General features: G+C 43.8%; 1 protein-coding gene across 1 annotated transcript in view; it reads right to left on the minus strand.

Moving 5' to 3' along the window:
* atp10d (ATPase phospholipid transporting 10D) overlaps positions 1–18,067 on the minus strand; it is a 61,878-nt gene that overhangs the window by 23,047 nt on the left and 20,764 nt on the right. The window contains exons 4-9 of the mRNA XM_075487986.1: positions 11,293–11,497; positions 8,088–8,173; positions 7,863–7,969; positions 5,724–5,855; positions 5,532–5,644; positions 1,173–1,425 (exon numbers count right to left, since the gene is read on the minus strand). Of these exons, the coding sequence (XP_075344101.1) occupies positions 1,173–1,425; positions 5,532–5,644; positions 5,724–5,855; positions 7,863–7,969; positions 8,088–8,173; positions 11,293–11,497 (896 nt within the window). The remainder of the gene's footprint in view (positions 1–1,172; positions 1,426–5,531; positions 5,645–5,723; positions 5,856–7,862; positions 7,970–8,087; positions 8,174–11,292; positions 11,498–18,067) is intronic.

Below are 18,067 nucleotides of genomic sequence, written 5' to 3' on the forward strand. Positions count from 1 at the left end.
ATGAAACAAGAATTTGTTTTCATTTAAAGAGGTTTTTAAGCTAATTTCAAGATCACTTTTAACTCAAAAGTCCTAAATATCACATTTTATTTCAAGAAATCTTGACAAGCCAATTTTCACTAGTTCCATTGGCAGATTTTTCTTGCTTATTTCAAGCAAAAACGTCTTTTATTTGTTGTTTTTCTTACTTATTTTTGGAGGGGCATTTTTTCCAGTGTGTAAACAGGGTGAAAACAGCTGCTACAGTCTGAGCTCTGTTGGTATCATAACTGCAGGAATCTTTGTTTTATGCTCCATAGAGTAGCCTTTATTGACTCATTTTTAGCTTTCTTAGGTTTTTTTTTTAGGATTTTGAGGTTATTTAAGGATTTGTGATTGATATTTATATACTGTATTTAATGTATTTATCGTGTTTTTTTCTCAGTTCTTTTTGTACCTTTTTGTATTTAAGATTATATATAATAAAAATAATACAAATAATATAATATGTTGTTGTGTTGGTGTCGGGGTAAGGGATGGTTCGCCCAGGGCGTAAATCTAACCAGGACAGCCGCTGATTGGAGGCAGAGCCGGTCTTGGTTGGAGCCCGTTTTTTGTCCCATTTCGTCAGTTTTCACCATCAGGGCTGTGTTCGAAACCGCCTACTTCTCCTACTAACTCCCACTACTCCAACTAACTTTAACTTTTTTTAAGTTCCCGGATGCATACTAGATTGTCTGAAATGTTGGGTATGCATCATGAGGTTACTACTCATACTCAAACTACCCAAGATGCAACGTAACGTGACGTCGCCGATCGTCATTTCCTGTCAAAACGGCAGTTTCAAGCTAGCTACAACGAGGGTAGGTTCACTTCCTGTTTTCAAAACAAAAGCACCAATTGTATGGTAATGGCTTTCCCTATGATAAAAGACAACGGGTATTTTATTTTGTGAAAATAACCGGAAGTGCGTTGCTCACTGCGGCTAGCTTTAGTAGTGCCGAAGTCGTGGGAACAAAATTGTAAACAGCCGGTATTTTGTCAGGTTTTCAACACGTTGGGGATCTAAACGACTACTTTCTCACCTGAAAATGTTTCAAATGTTGCTAAAGTTTACAGAGTTTAGAGCTTAAGAGAAATCAGCTTCAGGCCGACTGATTTCGGCTCGGCTGATTCCCCCCCCCACTGCTTACCGTTTTCCTGGTGCGGGTATTCGATCCCGTAAATGCTGCAGCGGCGGAACACCATCTTGTTCTCGGTCAGCGTTCCCGTCTTGTCTGAGAACAGGTACTGGATCTGACCCAGGTCCTCCGTGATGTTGAGGGCCCGGCACTGGATCCTGGAGTCCATCTCCGCGTTGTACAGGTCGGCGTCGTTGTGGATGAAGTAGATCTGACCCAGTTTCACGATCTCAATGGACACGTAGAGAGAAATGGGGATCAGCACCTGTTGGACAGAAATCAGTTACTGAACCAATTATGCATTTCTGGAGCGGTCCTTAACTGGTTCAGGTCCTACTTAGAAGGCCGGAGTTATTTTGTTACAATTGGCAGCTATGAATCTGAGCGAGTGGCCATGACTTGTGGAGTCCCCCAGGGGTCAATTCTTGGACCTCTTCTGTTTAACTTGTATATGCTCCCTTTGGGTCAGATATTGCAGAACTTTAACATCAATTATCACAGTTTATGCAGACGATACACAACTTTATGTGTCTCCTTCACCGTCCACTGAGATATTTACTGAGTCCTCAGGTAGTTTCACCTGAAACAGGGAGGGTAAAATAAGGGATATTTAGTTGGCAATCTACAACTTCACCACTAGATGTCACTAAATCCTAAACCTGTCTCCGTAGACAAACATTTGTGAGTGTCCTCCTCCCCAAAACGTGCAGATGTGGTGTTTGCTCATGCAGACAGATGTGGACAAAATATTATATTCATAGAATATGTGACATCTTGTGATTGTGACGAATAAAAATGGCAACACGGTAACTGGGTTGGACTTTCTGGAGCGGTCCTTAACTGGTTCAGGTCCAACTTAGAAGGCCGGAGTTATTTTGTTACAGTTGGCAGCTATGAATCTGAGCGAGTGGCCATGACTTGTGGAGTCCCCCAGGGGTCAATTCTTGGACCTCTTCTGTTTAACTTGTATATGCTCCCTTTGGGTCAGATACTGCAGAATTTTAACATCAATTATCACAGTTATGCAGACGATACACAACTTTATGTGTCTCTGTCACCGGACGACTGCAGCCCAGCAGACGTACTGTGTCAGTGTCTGGAGGAAGTAAACACCTGGATGAGAGAGAATTTTCTACAGTTAAATGAAGACCAAACTGAGATCATTCTGTTTGGTAGCAAAGAGAAGAGGGTCAGCGTTGGTAAATATCTTGAGACTCGGGACCTTACAATCACTGACCAAGTTGGTAACCTCGGAGTGTTGATAGACTCAGATCTGACTTTCAGCAGCCACATCAAAGCTGTCACCAAGGCAGCTTTTTACCACCTCAGAAACATCAACAGAATTAAAGGTTTCCTCTCCCAAACAGACCAGGAGAAACTCATCCATGCATTCATCTCCAGCAGACTCCATCACTGTAATGCTCTTTTAACTGGACTTCCCACAAAGAGCATTAAACATCTGCAGCTCATCCAGAACGCTGCTGCTGGAGTTTTAACCCGGACTAAGAGATCTGAACACATCACAGCAGCTTTAAAATCTTTACTCTGGCTTCCAGTCAGTCACAGAATAGATTTTAAAAGCCTGCTGATGGTTTACAATCTGTGATCTGTTCAGAGAATATAAAGCCAGCAGAGCTCTTAGATCCAAGGACTCAGGTCAGCTGGTCCAGTCCAGAGTCCAGACTAAACATGGAGAAGCAGCATTTAGCTGTTATGCTGCAAACAAGTGGAACAAACTGCCAGTGGAGATTAAACTTTCACCAAATGGAGACATTTTTAAATCCAGGTTAAAAACATTTCTGTTCTCATGTGTCTATGCATGAAATCTGCACGCTATCTTTGAACTTATCTGGACTGTTGCTTGTTTTTAAATTCATTTAAATAATTTCATTTCTTTCTCTTTATATTCTTTTAATCATTTTATTTTTTTTACATCTTTCTCTTTATATTATTTTAATTATTCTAATTATTTTATTTATTTCTCTTTATATTCTTTTAATCATTTTAATTATTTAATTTATTTGTCTTTATGTTCTTTTAATCATTTTAATTATCTTATTTGTTTCTCTTTATATTCTTTTAATTCTTTTATTTATTTCTCTTTATATTCTTTTAATCATTTTATTTATTTAATTTATTTCTCTTTATGTTCTTTTAATCATTTTAATGATCTTATTTGTTTCTCTTTATATTTTTTTATGTATTTTAATTATTTTATTTCTTTCTCTTTATATTCTTTTAATTCTTTTATTTCTCTCTTTATATTATTTGAATCATTTGAATTATTTTATTTCTTTTTTCTTTATATTATTTTAATAATTGAAATTATTTTATTTGTTTCTCTTTATATTCTTTCAATAATTTTAATTACTTTATTTCTTTCTCTTTATATTCTTTTAATTCTTTTATTTCTCTCTTTATATTATTTGAATCATTTGAATTATTTTATTTCTTTTTTCTTTATATTCTTTTAATAATTGAAATTATTTTATTTGTTTCTCTTTATATTCTTTCATGTATTTTTAATGCTTCTTCCACTCCGTTGCAATGCTTTTATTTTATGTGAAGCACTTTGAACTGTTTTGTACATGAAATGTGCTATATAAATAAATTTGATTTTGATTTGATTATTATGATGTGAAAACTGGGAATCCGGCTAATTTCAGGTCTGGGGATGAGAGAGATGAGGAAGCTCTGATATCCTGACACACAAACAGGTGAAGGCTTCTCCGTCTCTTTGCAACGTCGGTTAAATCAGGCTGTATCTGACCCCTGATTGGTTAACTCTCAGTTCCCAGATAACAGAGACTCGCCCAACACACCTAACTCTCTCTGACTTGGACTCTGACCTGTAAACACATTTCCTTCTTCCTTTACTGATAAGACCACAATTAATGGTAACAACCAGCGCTGACCGTAAACACCCAGGAAAGCAGAAAGGGTTGCATAATGCTTTGAAACCAATAAAAGTTTACATTTCTTTTCAGATATCTTTGGTTTTATGGCTCAACAGTATCAGCACATAGTTGCATCTATGAATAAAAAACATGTTTTACCAACGTGAACTCCAGGAATCCTCTGATCTGGGACTCTGATAACCAGCTTGTTGCAGGCCTTAAGTTCAAATGTTTTAGTTACTTCTGAGCTGAAAATGATTTCAAAACCAATAAATAAAAATAAAATTATGTGACGACTGTTTCCACCAAATAAAATCAATTTTCACAGCTTTGTTTGTTTTAACTGATTAAATTATTGATTTTTCAGCTGTTTCAAAGTGGATTTGGATCCTTTACACTGAGCACCTAACCAGCATCACCCATTAGTGTCTCATAGAATCCTGTTTTTATGATTTATTCACACAGCAGGACAACCACTTAACTCTGAGCTATGAAGCATTCAGGCAGGAAAAAGGCTCCTAACTCAAGGGAAGATGTCTAATAAGTGTCTGAAACTTTGTTCCCAGCAGCCTGTCACAGAGACACATCATTTGTTCCCATTTCTTTAGCTGCATCTGTGAAAAACAGCTTCATAGTTTCAACTAGTTTGTACATTTACATTAAAACTGCTTTCAGTTATCAAAAGAGTCAAATTAATATAAGAAATTCAGTTTAAAAAAAATCCTAATCCTCAAAAAAAATGAATGTTATCACGTCTAAAAGTAGAAAAGTAGGAAAAAAACCAGACAATAATAAGAATTATATGTTATTCAACATCAAGAAAAAGTAAATAAGATTCAATTTAAAGCTTAAAAAAGGAATATAAGATATAATCTAATGACTAATTATGGAACAATTAATATAAATGAAATGATTTAACTGTTTTATGCCACCAGAAATGAATAATCTAGAAGCTCTTTGTGGGTTTCAGACTGGAATTAAGATTTGTTCCCATTTCTTTAGCTGCATGTGTGAAAAACAGCAAAGATAACACAGTGTGACAGACAGAAAACAGGATTTCTGCAGCAACAAGGTGATTCCCAAAGAGCTGTTAGCTGAAAACTTGGCATATCTCAGCATGGTGTGCAGTGTGTCCTTAAAACATTTGAGGAAACTGGACAAGTGGAGGACAGAAGAAGAAGTGTCAGGCCTAAAGAACTATCTACAGCAGATGAACAGGATCTGAAAGTGATGTCCTTAAGAAAGAGGAAAACATCCAGCAAAAACTCTGTTTTTAACCTCAGATTCTGGGTTTATGTTCATGTTTGATCATGTTTCAGTGAATCTCTGCAGCTGTTACCATGGAAACATTTAAAGATATGAGGCTGAATCAGGACTTTTACACAGTACTTTATGACTGGAGTTGATAATAGAGAGTGATATTATTGATAATCAGCAGGCAAAGTCCCTGTTTTTGGCTTTTGACCGAACACACCTGCAGAACAATGATCATAGTCCAGAAGACGTAGAACCCGGCCAGGGCGGGAGGCGTGTCTCCATCCACCTGGAAGACGGAGTCTCTGAAGTTCTTAAACCAGAGGCCGTGACCTGAAACACATCGGCGTTAAACAGAAATGCAGAAGAAGAACAAACACGAGTGTGGCTGTTTTCATGCGTCGGTCCTCACCTACGGCGGCCGTCAGGCACATGGCGAGCAGCAGGAAGACGCACCACAGGACGTCCGTGTTCAGCCGCTTCTCCAGCTGGCTGCGCTTGTACCTCGGCCCGCTGTTGTTCATCATGGCTTTGGTCTCATGGCCTGAGTCAGGAGAACAGAGTTCAGTGGAAAAACCGAAGATTCAGAAGGAATCCGACTCTGATCCGAGCGCTCATCTGGCTCAGCTCGGTGTGGAGAAACTCAGCAGAAAACAAAGCAGCGAAATCAGAAAAAGGGAAGTAAGAGCCTTAAATATCAGAGTGACAGGAGGTGTCCTGGGTTCAGGTGCCATTTTATAGAGTTGTTATCGCTTTAACTCGCTAATTATTTAACGCTGATAAATATTTTATCGCGCATTAACGCAGGTTTTATTATTTATTTTATTATTGTAAAAGTCTGTTGCTCACAGGCTTTTATTTTGTAAAAGTCTGTCGCTCACAGGCTTTTATTTTGTAAAAGTCTGTTGCTCACAGGCTTTTATTCTGTAAAAGTCTGCTGCTGTCTGCTGTGGAACAGGAAAAGAAAGTAATCGGCGGATCCACCAAACATGGAGAAGGGTACGGAACTTTTACTCTGCCATTTTCATGTTAAAGTTCTTCCAGACGGCGGAGTCGACAGAACCAAAGTCATCTGTAAACTCTGCCAAGTTGAATTGTCTTCTCAGCGTAGTAGTTCCAGTCTAAAATATCACTTAAAGGCAAAACACACAACTGATAGCAGCAAGTCATTCAAGGAAACAGACAGTGGAGCGAGGCTTCTACATAAAAACTACAGAAAGATGCTGATGTTAAAAGTGTGTTTGCACAACAAATGTTATGGCACTTTCATTCATATGGCAGCACATTTAAAATAAAGCTAAATGCTAAAAGCTATACACTACTTTTGGATTCAGTTTTGGATTCTGCGTACAAATGAGATTAATCGTGATTAATCAGGGAAATCATGTGATTAATTAGATTAAAGATTTTAAATCGTTACCCAGCTCTAGTTTTATTGTTTGGTCAGGCCTGAACGATCAGGCCATGTTTGGACTGTAAACTCCACTCGTGTGGCGGCGCCCCCATCTTCCTGCAGCCCAACAGAGTGTTGCATCAACACCGGTCTGCTCCTGCAGGTGAGTGAGGGCGGCTGCCCCCACTCACCTGCTGGGTGCACCTGTGTTATCTTCCCCAGAACCAACAGAAAGCAGCTTTTTGACCGGCTCATAGAATATAAATCCTCTGATGTTGGCGTGCAAACTTTAGCTCGAGGTCACGGCCGAATCAAACCGCCACAACTTTACAACCGCTGACCAGTGAAAGCTGTTTGTTACGAGTCAGTCTGCAGAAATCCTGCATCCTGAGTCGGCCTCTGAACTAACTGATGAGGGCAGGGGCGTGGCTACGGGGGGGCTGGGGGGTCCTGCCCCCCTGAGAAATGCCCTGTCCATCCAAAGAAAACTGGCCAGAAAAAAGTACACGATTTATTATCTCTGTTTGTGTCTTGTATTGATAGAATAAATGCAGGTGGTGATTTTAAAAAAGCATATATTTGCAAAGTTTATATCTTTATTTATTTCTTTGTTACCGTGTTTTCCCCCTCCGTAACCTTAACCCCTTGCTGCTGGAAAAAAAAGGCGATTTTCACATTTTCGGATGTTTTTGTTGTATATAATGATCTGAAATGTAGACTTCATGAAGGTAATAAAAAGCTGGAGTTGGCTGGATGTCTCGCCCCAAGTATCTACTTGAATTTAAACCCTCAAAAAAAAAAAACTTCATAAATAAATTCCACACTGTTAACAAAATTGACGGTCATGATTTATGCTAGTGTGACCATATTTTCACTACAGAATTGAATTATTACTATTATTATTATATATATATTTTTTAATTATTATTATTATTAATTTTTTTATTATTTTTATTATTATTATCTTTTTTTTTTAATAATTATTATTATTTTTATTATTATGATGATGCTTGAAGTTGTAATAGTGGTTTTCCACCGTTTTTTTTCAGGTATTGTTTTCTGCCCCCCCAGATGAGCTAACTGCCCCCCCACACATGCCATTCTGGTCACACCTCTGGATGAGGGGGGTGTTTCTGATGCATCATGGGTAAAACTCACCAGCGTAGACCACGATGCCGACCACAGTCTCAGTGTTACGGATGGTGCAGCTCCTCAGCAGCAGGTTGCTGCTGTGCAGCCCCACCCGAACGCCACCCGAGTGCTCTCTGTGGAACGTGCACACACACACATGCACACACACGTGCACACACACATGCACACGGTGAGGGGGTCTGAAGCAGATGTGTGAGGCGTTTAAGGACTGTGGGATAAAAGCAAACTCACATGTAACCTCTGAACCTGCTGAGGTCATTGTTGGGGTTCTCACACTCGATACGACTGTGGAAGCTCTCAGGGGTGAACTCTGACCCCTGGAAAACACACAGTTCAACAGCATGAATACACACCACCAGCCTAAACCTTCTGGGTCCATACACCCCGGTTCTGCTTAGGTTTTAACGCTGTTTTAACACCGTTTTAACACCATTAAGACACTGCGGTATTTAGTAAATATAATAATAAACTTGAATCAACTGTGTACTCGTACGCAACTTTATTAGCAGCGTCCTCCCGACATAACATCCTCTCTGCCTCCTAACAATCTCTGGTCGCTATGGTAACGCTTAAACATGCCTTCAAAATGCAGCTTTCTTTTTCTTAGTGGTCACAGCCTCTTCTTCTGTCTCCTCGCTGGGAAGAAGCTTTCCAAACACGCCTGTTTTTGACTCATTTTGCTCGGTTCGTGGGTTTATTACAGCGTTGATGCGTCACGTGACCAGAACAGACGGATGTAACGGAGAGATTTCGGTCATTTTTCAAAATAATGTGGGTCTTTGTGGTAACACAGTAAAAAATGCGGCTCTTAGTCTCTGACCGGTTGGCCAGCCCTGATCTACACGCCCGACGCTCAGCACCAGCCGGGCGTCGCAGCCTTCGCTGGCCGGAGGGACGACGTCATTAGAATAAAATCAAGCTCGAACCCTGCAGCCTCTGAACTGTTCCCGGACGTCAGAGCTGGAACCTGCCAATGTTTTGTGCTTTGGTTTCCAATCAACAACAAGGCTGAACATGCCGAGAGGTGAGACATGCCTCTCTGCTCACCACTGCAGATAATAAGTAGATAATAACGGTCTCAGTTTCAGAATCACTGAAGCTAACCTGGATCCCAGAAGCAGTCATCTCTACGACAACTGAAATCAGGGGCGGTGCCGGGCCTACAGCTGTACGGGGGCCCAGGCCCCCAGCCAGACCCTCCCCACCAACACTGCCTTACTGTATACAGAAAATGAGCCTTTAATGGATGTATAAGAACATTTATTCATATGTGCATGAACCTCAACAGGTCTAACAGAGCTACAGGCTATCTAAGCAAATAAAAACACCTTTGAGTTCAGCCATTTAGCTTTTCAATTCCTCCTTCTGTGGCTCATCAAACATAATCAAGTCAGCCTTTTACAAGCGGAAATGTTACTAAAATTCACATTATGCACAGTATATTTCAGTAATATTTCAGTCCAGGTACTGAACATGTTTTAATCTTACTGTAACACAGTCAATAAATACTTCTATAAGAGGGAATATTGCACAATAAAAAGTCAAAATCCTAAATTAAGAGTACCTGATATGGTCTGATAAGTTATTCCCCTGATTGAGTAGCCTTTTAAACTAGCCTACCCACATTTTACCCATTTTTGATGCCTAAGATAGTTTAGTAAATAGGCTATAAAAGGCAGAATAGGATATTGTCTCGCATTAATTCATCTGCCGTGGAACCAGACGCTGTTTAAGCCTAAATGCAAACGTTGTGTATTTGGTGTAAGAAGTGGCCTATAGGTAGGCGTGGGTGTCGACACTACAGAGAAAACAAATCTCTCACCTCCCTCCACTTCATTCTCAGTTCTCCTTGTTGCTTCTGAGGCTACAGCTACACGAAAATGAAACAGGGTTTTTTTTTTTTTTAAACCGAGTACGAAAATTATTGCGACCACACAGGAAAGCTTCAGGTCCTCATGGCAACGCCACGCTTGCTGAAAACGATGCAGTACACACGCCACAGCTCTATGTGCGCTGTAAGCCACCCCCACCGGTTACACCAGAACAATAGAAGAAGCAATGCGCATGCGTGTACGCCCCTACTTCTACCAGCGTGAAGCTCACGTTGGTCCTTCAACAACGCCGCTGTAGTTAGCAGTGTCTGCAGCAGTGCTACTATCAATGTTGTGGGTCCCATGATGATCGCTGTCTGTCCTTGTTGTGTTGTCGTCTTCTTCCGGATTTTGAATGGATGTTGCGTGCGAAGCCGTATACGTCACTGGCGTTGGTCATGTGGCTGTGACGCAGATGTAAACAAATCCGTTCTGGCTGTAACAATGGCAACGGAACAGCGGTGTTCCTAGGTCTTCCCACTGTGGAACCCATTCTCCAAAAATATCAGGGGTGGGCGAAAAAAAAAAATCGATTCATGTACATATCGCGATTTTTTTAAGGGATTTTTCTCCATGGAATCGATTATATTACGTCATATCCGTGTCCAGAAACACTTCATCATTTCATTACATTAAGTTATGTTAAAACTAGCCCACATTTGTGCCGTGTGGACATTTAAATTAATTTTGTAACTGTAAACTTTAAAAAATGCCTCTTTTTGTCTCAGTTTAAATAAATATCAGCTGCTGGACTGACTGACACAGTGTGCGTTGTTTATGGGAACGACATTCATTCTAGAAGTTTATGATTCAACTTGTTTGTTTTTTAAGAAGGAAAAGAAAATTGCAATTACTGATTATATCGAATCGCAATACTTGTAGATTCGCAATTATCAAGAATCGTGATCCAATCAAATTGCGACCAAAGCACATCGTCCCACCCCTAAAAAAATATCGTTTTGGGGTACCCAGAACGCCGGCTCCATACGGCCGCGACAGCCAAACGATAAGCAAAAATATCGGTTATAGTGAAAAACGTTTTCATGTAACCAGGCCCTGACTCTCCAATGTAAGAATTTCCTGATGTCCATGACCACGATGACGGCAATCCATCAATGTGTAGTGGATCATACAGTCTACTACGGTTCGATTGGTAAAATGTGGGCGACTATCCGCACCCAAAGCCTGCGAATACAACCTCTTCACTCTTTGGTAGACCTGTGCAACATTGGCTAAAGTAGGTTGAAATAGGGAAAATCGTGCCTGTGTTATTCTTCCTTGGCACATCAGTCGTAGCGTAGTCTGAAGGATGTATGTGGGGATTTTTACAGGAGCACAGGTAAAAAAGTGTCTGGTGCCTAACTGAAATCCCTACCTACATATGTCTGAATACACCAAAACTGAATTAAAAGGACAACAAAGACACATTAAGAGACGTGGACTTGCTTTAAAGGGGCTCAGATTTAGGAGCAGGCAGATCTAAGACATAATAATCCACTTCTACTCCCAGAGGAGGAGGAGTTTACACACTGTGAACCCAGTCCAGGTTAAAAGAGACCACGTACCTGCAGTGGGAGGTCTGAAACCACCTGTCTCTGTTTCAGGTTGGTCTCTCCATCCAGGTTGGCGGTCTCGATGTAACAAACCCCCCGCGGGTCAGAGGAATACAGCAGCAGCAAGTCGGCCGGGATGATGTCATTGCAGGACAGGCGGACAAAGTCGCCGACTCGCACATCCTTCCAGCAGCGGGCGATGTAGTCTTTCTGCAGGCTGCGGGACGACGTGACGCGATGATTATCAGGAAGAAGAAGAAGAGACAACAACATCACTCCAATGCGTCGGGAAGCACCCATAACATACTTTAGCTCAAGCACTGATGCATAAAAAGCACATTTAACACAAATCTACAGATATGTTGTGTAATTTTGGGTCATTCTGCCAGAATAAGTCCATTTTAGCACAAAGAGTGTTAAACAAAGACAACAGCAATGGTTCTGATTGGTCAACCACGACACAGCGTTTGTGTTTTCTACCCAAAATACAGAGACGACTCGGTGCCTAAAGGTAACTGCACACCTGATCGGTCAGAAATGGCACCTGGAGTTCCTCAGGGTTCAATTCTGGGGCCTCTTTTATACAACAATCACATGCTCCCACTGGCTCAGACCATGCAAAGCCACAAATCTACATCTACAAACCTTACGGGCACTCGTTTAGTACCTCAAACTATGAACAACTGGATGCTTGTACAGAGGTATATATTAACACAGAGGTCATTGTCTTTGGAGCCAAGGTCAAACTTAGACTTATAAGCTTATAAACCACAAACCAAGACAGACATCTGGGTGTTATGATGGTCTCAAATCTGAACTCCAGCAGCCAGATCAGGTCAGTTATGCAGTCAGCTGACTGTCACCTGAAGGATAATCCAAGGATTAAAGGACTGATGTGTCAGAGTGAGTTAGAGAAGCTGCTCCAAGCATCTATCTCAAGCAGACCAGCAGCGATGCATGCCATCGTTCCTTTTAGCAAATTCAGCCTTAAGACGAACCTAAGAATGGAAAGAAGCAGTTCGTCTCCAGTATTTTCTTCTAACAGAAGAATCAGAGAATGATTATGTTCATGCATTTGGCAGGAAAACCACCAGTTAGACCAGCAGTCAGTGGGTCCACATGATGAGATTAATTGGATTACAGCTATAGTTGGGTTATGCTCCTTATTCGAGCAAGGGTAATTATCCTTGGATATATGGCGGTGAATGAATCGGATCAGAGGCAAAAAGCATGTCAGGGTTACTTAGGGTTACCTAGGGTTTACCTAAGGGTTACCTAGGGGTTAACTAAGGGTTAACCTAAGGGTTTACATAGGGTTAGCTAAGGGTTACCTAAGGGTTACCGAGGGTTACCTATGGTTAGCTAAGGGTTACCTAGGGTTACCTAAGGGTTACCGAGGGTTACCTATGGTTAGCTAAGGGTTACCTAAGGGTTACCTATGGTTAGCTAAGGGTTACCTAGGGTTACCTAAGGGTTACCGAGGGTTACCTATGGTTAGCTAAGGGTTACCTAAGGGTTACCTATGGTTAGCTAAGGGTTACCTAGGGTTACCTAGGGTTAGCTAAGGGTTACCTAAGGGTTACCGAGGGTTTACTTAAGTTTTACCTAGGGTTACCTAACCCTGCTGACAGTTGTTACTGATTCGCCTTTTGGGAACAACCTAGTCTTAATCCGACTGTGAGTAATCCGATCTGATCCAATTTCTTGTCCGATTGAACTTAATAACTCAGTCTGATTGTAATTTAGCCAATAATCCGATCCTTTCAGAAGCTCAGTGAACGGAGGGGGGGGCGTGTGCTCTGATAGGCTGATGGAAGACCAGACGCGCCGCCGCGTTCTGGACCACCTGCAGCGGTTTCAGGTGGTTTAATCCCACAGAGCAGCGTTTAAAAACAGGTCCGTTAATGTGAGAGCAGGAAGTGTTTAATATTCATTCATAAAGTTTATGTGTTCACACAGAGAAGCTTTGTTGTCAGACTCTCTGTCCCAGCAGCAATAAAGCAGCACAGACAACAGCTCAGGAGTTCATTGACCCCAGTCTGTTTACTCAGAGAGGAATCCTTCTGCATCACCGGCAGCGTGCCGAGCAGAACATGGTGGATGCTCTCAGAGCGGGGGAGGGGTCTGAAGCCAGGCCCCACAATCACATTTAGAGCCGGGGAGGGGTCTGAAGCCAGGCCCCACAATCACATTTAGAGCCGGGGAGGGGTCTGAAGCCAGGCCCCACAATCACATTTAGAGCCGGGGAGGGGTCTGAAGCCAGGCCCCACACATTAAGAGTTGGGGAGGGGTCTGAAGCCAGGCCCCACACATTTAGAGTTGGGGAGGGGTCTGAAGCCAGGCCCCACACATTAAGAGTTGGGGAGGGGTCTGAAGCCAGGCCCAACACATTAAGAGTTGGGGAGGGGTCTGAAGCCAGGCCCCACACATTTAGAGCTGGGGAGGGGTCTGAAGCCAGGCCCCACACATTTAGAGCTGGGGAGGGGTCTGAAGCCAGGCCCCACAATCACATTTAGAGCTGGGGAGGGGTCTGAAGCCAGGCCCCACACATTTAGAGCTGGGGAGGGGTCTGAAGCCAGGCCCCACAATCACATTAAGAGTTGGGGAGGGGTCTGAAGCCAGGCCCCACAATCACATTTAGAGCTGGGGAGGAGTCTGAAGCCAGGCCCCACAATCACATTTAGAGCTGGGGAGGGGTCTGAAGCCAGGCCCCACAATCACATTTAGAGTTGGGGAGGAGTCTGAAGCCAGGCCCCACAATCACATTTAGAGTTGGGGAGGAGTCTGAAGCCAGGCCCCACAATCACATTTAGAGCCGGGGAGGGGTCTGAAGCCAGGCCCCACAATCACATTTAGAGTTGGGGAGGAGTCTGAAGCCAGGCCCCACAATCACATTTAGAGTTGGGGAGGAGTCTGAAGCCAGGCCCCACAATCACATTTAGAGCTGGGGAGGAGTCTGAAGCCAGGCCCCTCAATCACATTTAGAGTTGGGGAGGAGTCTGAAGCCAGGCCCCACAATCACATTTAGAGTTGGGGAGGGGTCTGAAGCCAGGCCCCACAATCACATTTAGAGTTGTAAAAATTCCATCGATAATCAGCTGATAACCTTTTGGTTTCATCCGTCTTCCTGGTGTTCCAATGAGCGACTGGAGGAGTTCAAAGTGTGGGTTGGGTTACATATCTGGGACTCCTCCTTCACTTCATGGCACACACTGTGTGTCTGAATGAATACAGTTAAAGCAGCTGAATACCGGAGAGAAGCAGCGTTCTCCCCAACATCCCAGCACCAATAAACACGATGCTTCCCGTTCCCAAGATGAAGCTGTAGTGGTCATCCATCCATCCATCCATCCATCCCTACAACCCTCCATCCATCCATCCATCCATCCCTACAACCCTCCATCCATCCATCCATCCATCCATCATCCATCCCTACAACCCTCCATCCATCCATCCATCCATCCATCATCCATCCCTACAACCCTCCATCCATCCATCCATCCATCCACCCACCCATCCATCCATCCATCCATCCATCCACCCACCCACCCATCCATCCATCCATACAACCATCCATCCATCCCTACATCCATCCATCCATCCGTCCATCCATCCATCCATCCATCCCTACATCCATCCATCCATCCGTCCATCCATCCATCTCTGCATGCATACATCCATCCATCCATCCATCCATCCATCCATCCATCATCCATCCCTACAACCCTCCATCCATCCATCCATCCATCCATCATCCATCCCTACAACCCTCCATCCATCCATCCATCCATCCATCCATCCATCCATCCATCCATCCCTGCATGCATGCATCCATCCATCCATCCATCCCTGCAACCATCCATCCATCCCTACATCCATCCATCCATCCCTAATTCCATCCATCCAACCATCCATCCATCCCTACATCCATCCATCCATCCCTAATTCCATCCATCCAACCATCCATCCATCCCTACAACCATCCATCCATCCCTACATCCATCCATCCATCCATCCATCCCTACATCCATCCATCCATCCCTAATTCCATCCATCCAACCATCCATCCATCCATCCCTACATCCATCCATCCATCCCTGCATGCATCCATCCATCCATCCATCCCTACATCCATCCATCCCTACAACCATCCATCCATCCATCCATCCGTCCATCCATCCATCCATCCGTCCATCCATCCCTACATCCATCCATCCATCCATCCATCCATCCATCCATCCATCCATCCATCCATCCCTACAACCCTCCATCCATCCATCCATCCATCCGTCCATCCATCCCTACAACCATCCATCCATCCCTACAACCATCCATCCATCCATCCATCCGTCCATCCATCCATCCCTACAACCATCCATCCATCCCTACAACCATCCATCCATCCATCCATCCGTCCATCCATCCATCCATCCCTACAACCATCCATCCATCCCTACAACCATCCATCCATCCCTACATCCATCCATCCATCCATCCATCCCTGCATGCATGCATCCATCCATCCATCCCTGCAACCATCCATCCATCCCTACATCCATCCATCCATCCCTAATTCCATCCATCCAACCATCCATCCATCCCTACATCCATCCATCCATCCCTGCATGCATGCATCCATCCATCCATCCATCCATCCATCCCTACATCCATCCATCCCTACAACCATCCATCCATCCATCCCTGCATGCATGCATCCATCCATCCATCCCTACAACCATCCATCCATCCCTGCATGCATGCATACATCCATCCATCCCTACAACCATCCATCCATCCATCCATCCATCCCTGCATGCATGCATACATCCATCCATCCATCCCTACAACCAACCATCCATCCATCCATCCATCCATCCCTACAACCATCCATCCATCCATCCATCCATCCCTGCATGCATACATCCATCCACTCCTACATCCATCCATCCATCCATTTATCCATCCATCCATCCATCCATCCACCCCTACATCCATCCCTCCATCCATCCATCCATCAATTCCTACATCCATCCATCCCTACAAACATCCATCCATCCATCCATCCATTCATCCATCCATCCCTACATACATCCATCCATCCATCCATTCATCCATCCATCCCTACATACATCCATCCACCCATCCATCCATCCGTCCGTCCCTACATCCATCCCTACATTCATCCATCATCCATCCACCCATCCATCCATCCACCCCTACATCCATCCATCCGTCCCTACATCCATCCATCCATTCACCCATCCCTACATCCATCCCTACATCCACCCATCCATCCGTCCGTCCCTACATCCATCCCTACATCCATCCATCCATCCATCCATCATCCATCCCTACATACATCCATCCACCCATCCATCCATCCGTCCCTACATCTATCCCTACATCCATCCATCATCCATCCACCCATCCATCCATCCACCCCTACATCCATCCCTACATCCATCCGTCCCTACATCCATCCATCCATTCATCCATCCATCCATCCCTACATACATCCATCCACCCACCCATCCATCCATCCGTCCGTCCCTACATCCATCCCTACATCCATCCATCCATCCCTACATCCACCCATCCATCCGTCCGTCCCTACATCCATCCCTACATCCATCCATCCATCCATCCATCCCTACATACATCCATCCACCCACCCATCCATCCATCCGTCCGTCCCTACATCCATCCATCATCCATCCACCCATCCATCCATCCCTACATCCATCCCTACATCCATCCATCCATCCATCCGTCCCTACATCCATCCATCCATCCATCCACCCATCCATCCATCCATCCCTCCCTACATCCATCCATCCCTACATCCATCCATCATCCATCCCTACACCCATCCATCCATCATCCATCCATACATCCATCCCTACATCCATCCATCCATCCGTCCGTCCCTACATCCATCCCTACATCCATCCATCCATCCATCCATCCATCATCCATCCCTACATCCATCCATCCATCCATCCATCCATCCATCCATACATCCATCCCTACATCCATCCATCCATCCATCCATCCGTCCGTCCCTACATCCATCCATACATCCATCCATCCATCATCCATCCCTACATCCATCCATCCATCCATCCATACATCCATCCCTACATCCATCCATCCATCCATCCATCCGTCCGTCCCTACATCCATCCCTACATCCATCCATCCATCATCCATCCCTACATCCATCCATACATCCATCCATACATCCATCCCTACATCCATCCATACATCCATCCATCCATCCATCCATCCATCCATCCGTCCGTCCCTACATCCATCCCTACACCCATCCATCCATCATCCATCCATACATCCATCCCTACATCCATCCATCCATCCGTCCGTCCCTACATCCATCCCTACATCCATCCATCCATCCATACATCCATCCATCATCCATCCCTACATCCATCCATACATCCATCCATCCATCCATCCATCATCCATCCCTACATCCATCCATCCATCGTGGGAGTCTTAAGACCTCGTTTTAAAGAGTCTCTAAAACATCGAAGATAACCTCCTAAAACTGGACAGTTCACATAAACCCTGAAACCATTTGGGAGCTGCAGCCTTCAGTGTAAACAGCCGTCTTTCTGCTCTCATGTTCATCTGGAATAATATGAAACATGTTGCATCAGGCCTGAACACAGCAGGCCGTCCTCAGTTAAAGGCTCTGACAAATAAAACTTTTCTTTGGTCAAATGTTTCCCTTTTAATAAACTAATGATAATTTGTGTTGGCCCCACAG

Source organism: Odontesthes bonariensis, chromosome 17, assembly GCF_027942865.1.
Source record: "Odontesthes bonariensis isolate fOdoBon6 chromosome 17, fOdoBon6.hap1, whole genome shotgun sequence".
NCBI classification, from domain to species: domain Eukaryota; kingdom Metazoa; phylum Chordata; class Actinopteri; order Atheriniformes; family Atherinopsidae; genus Odontesthes; species Odontesthes bonariensis.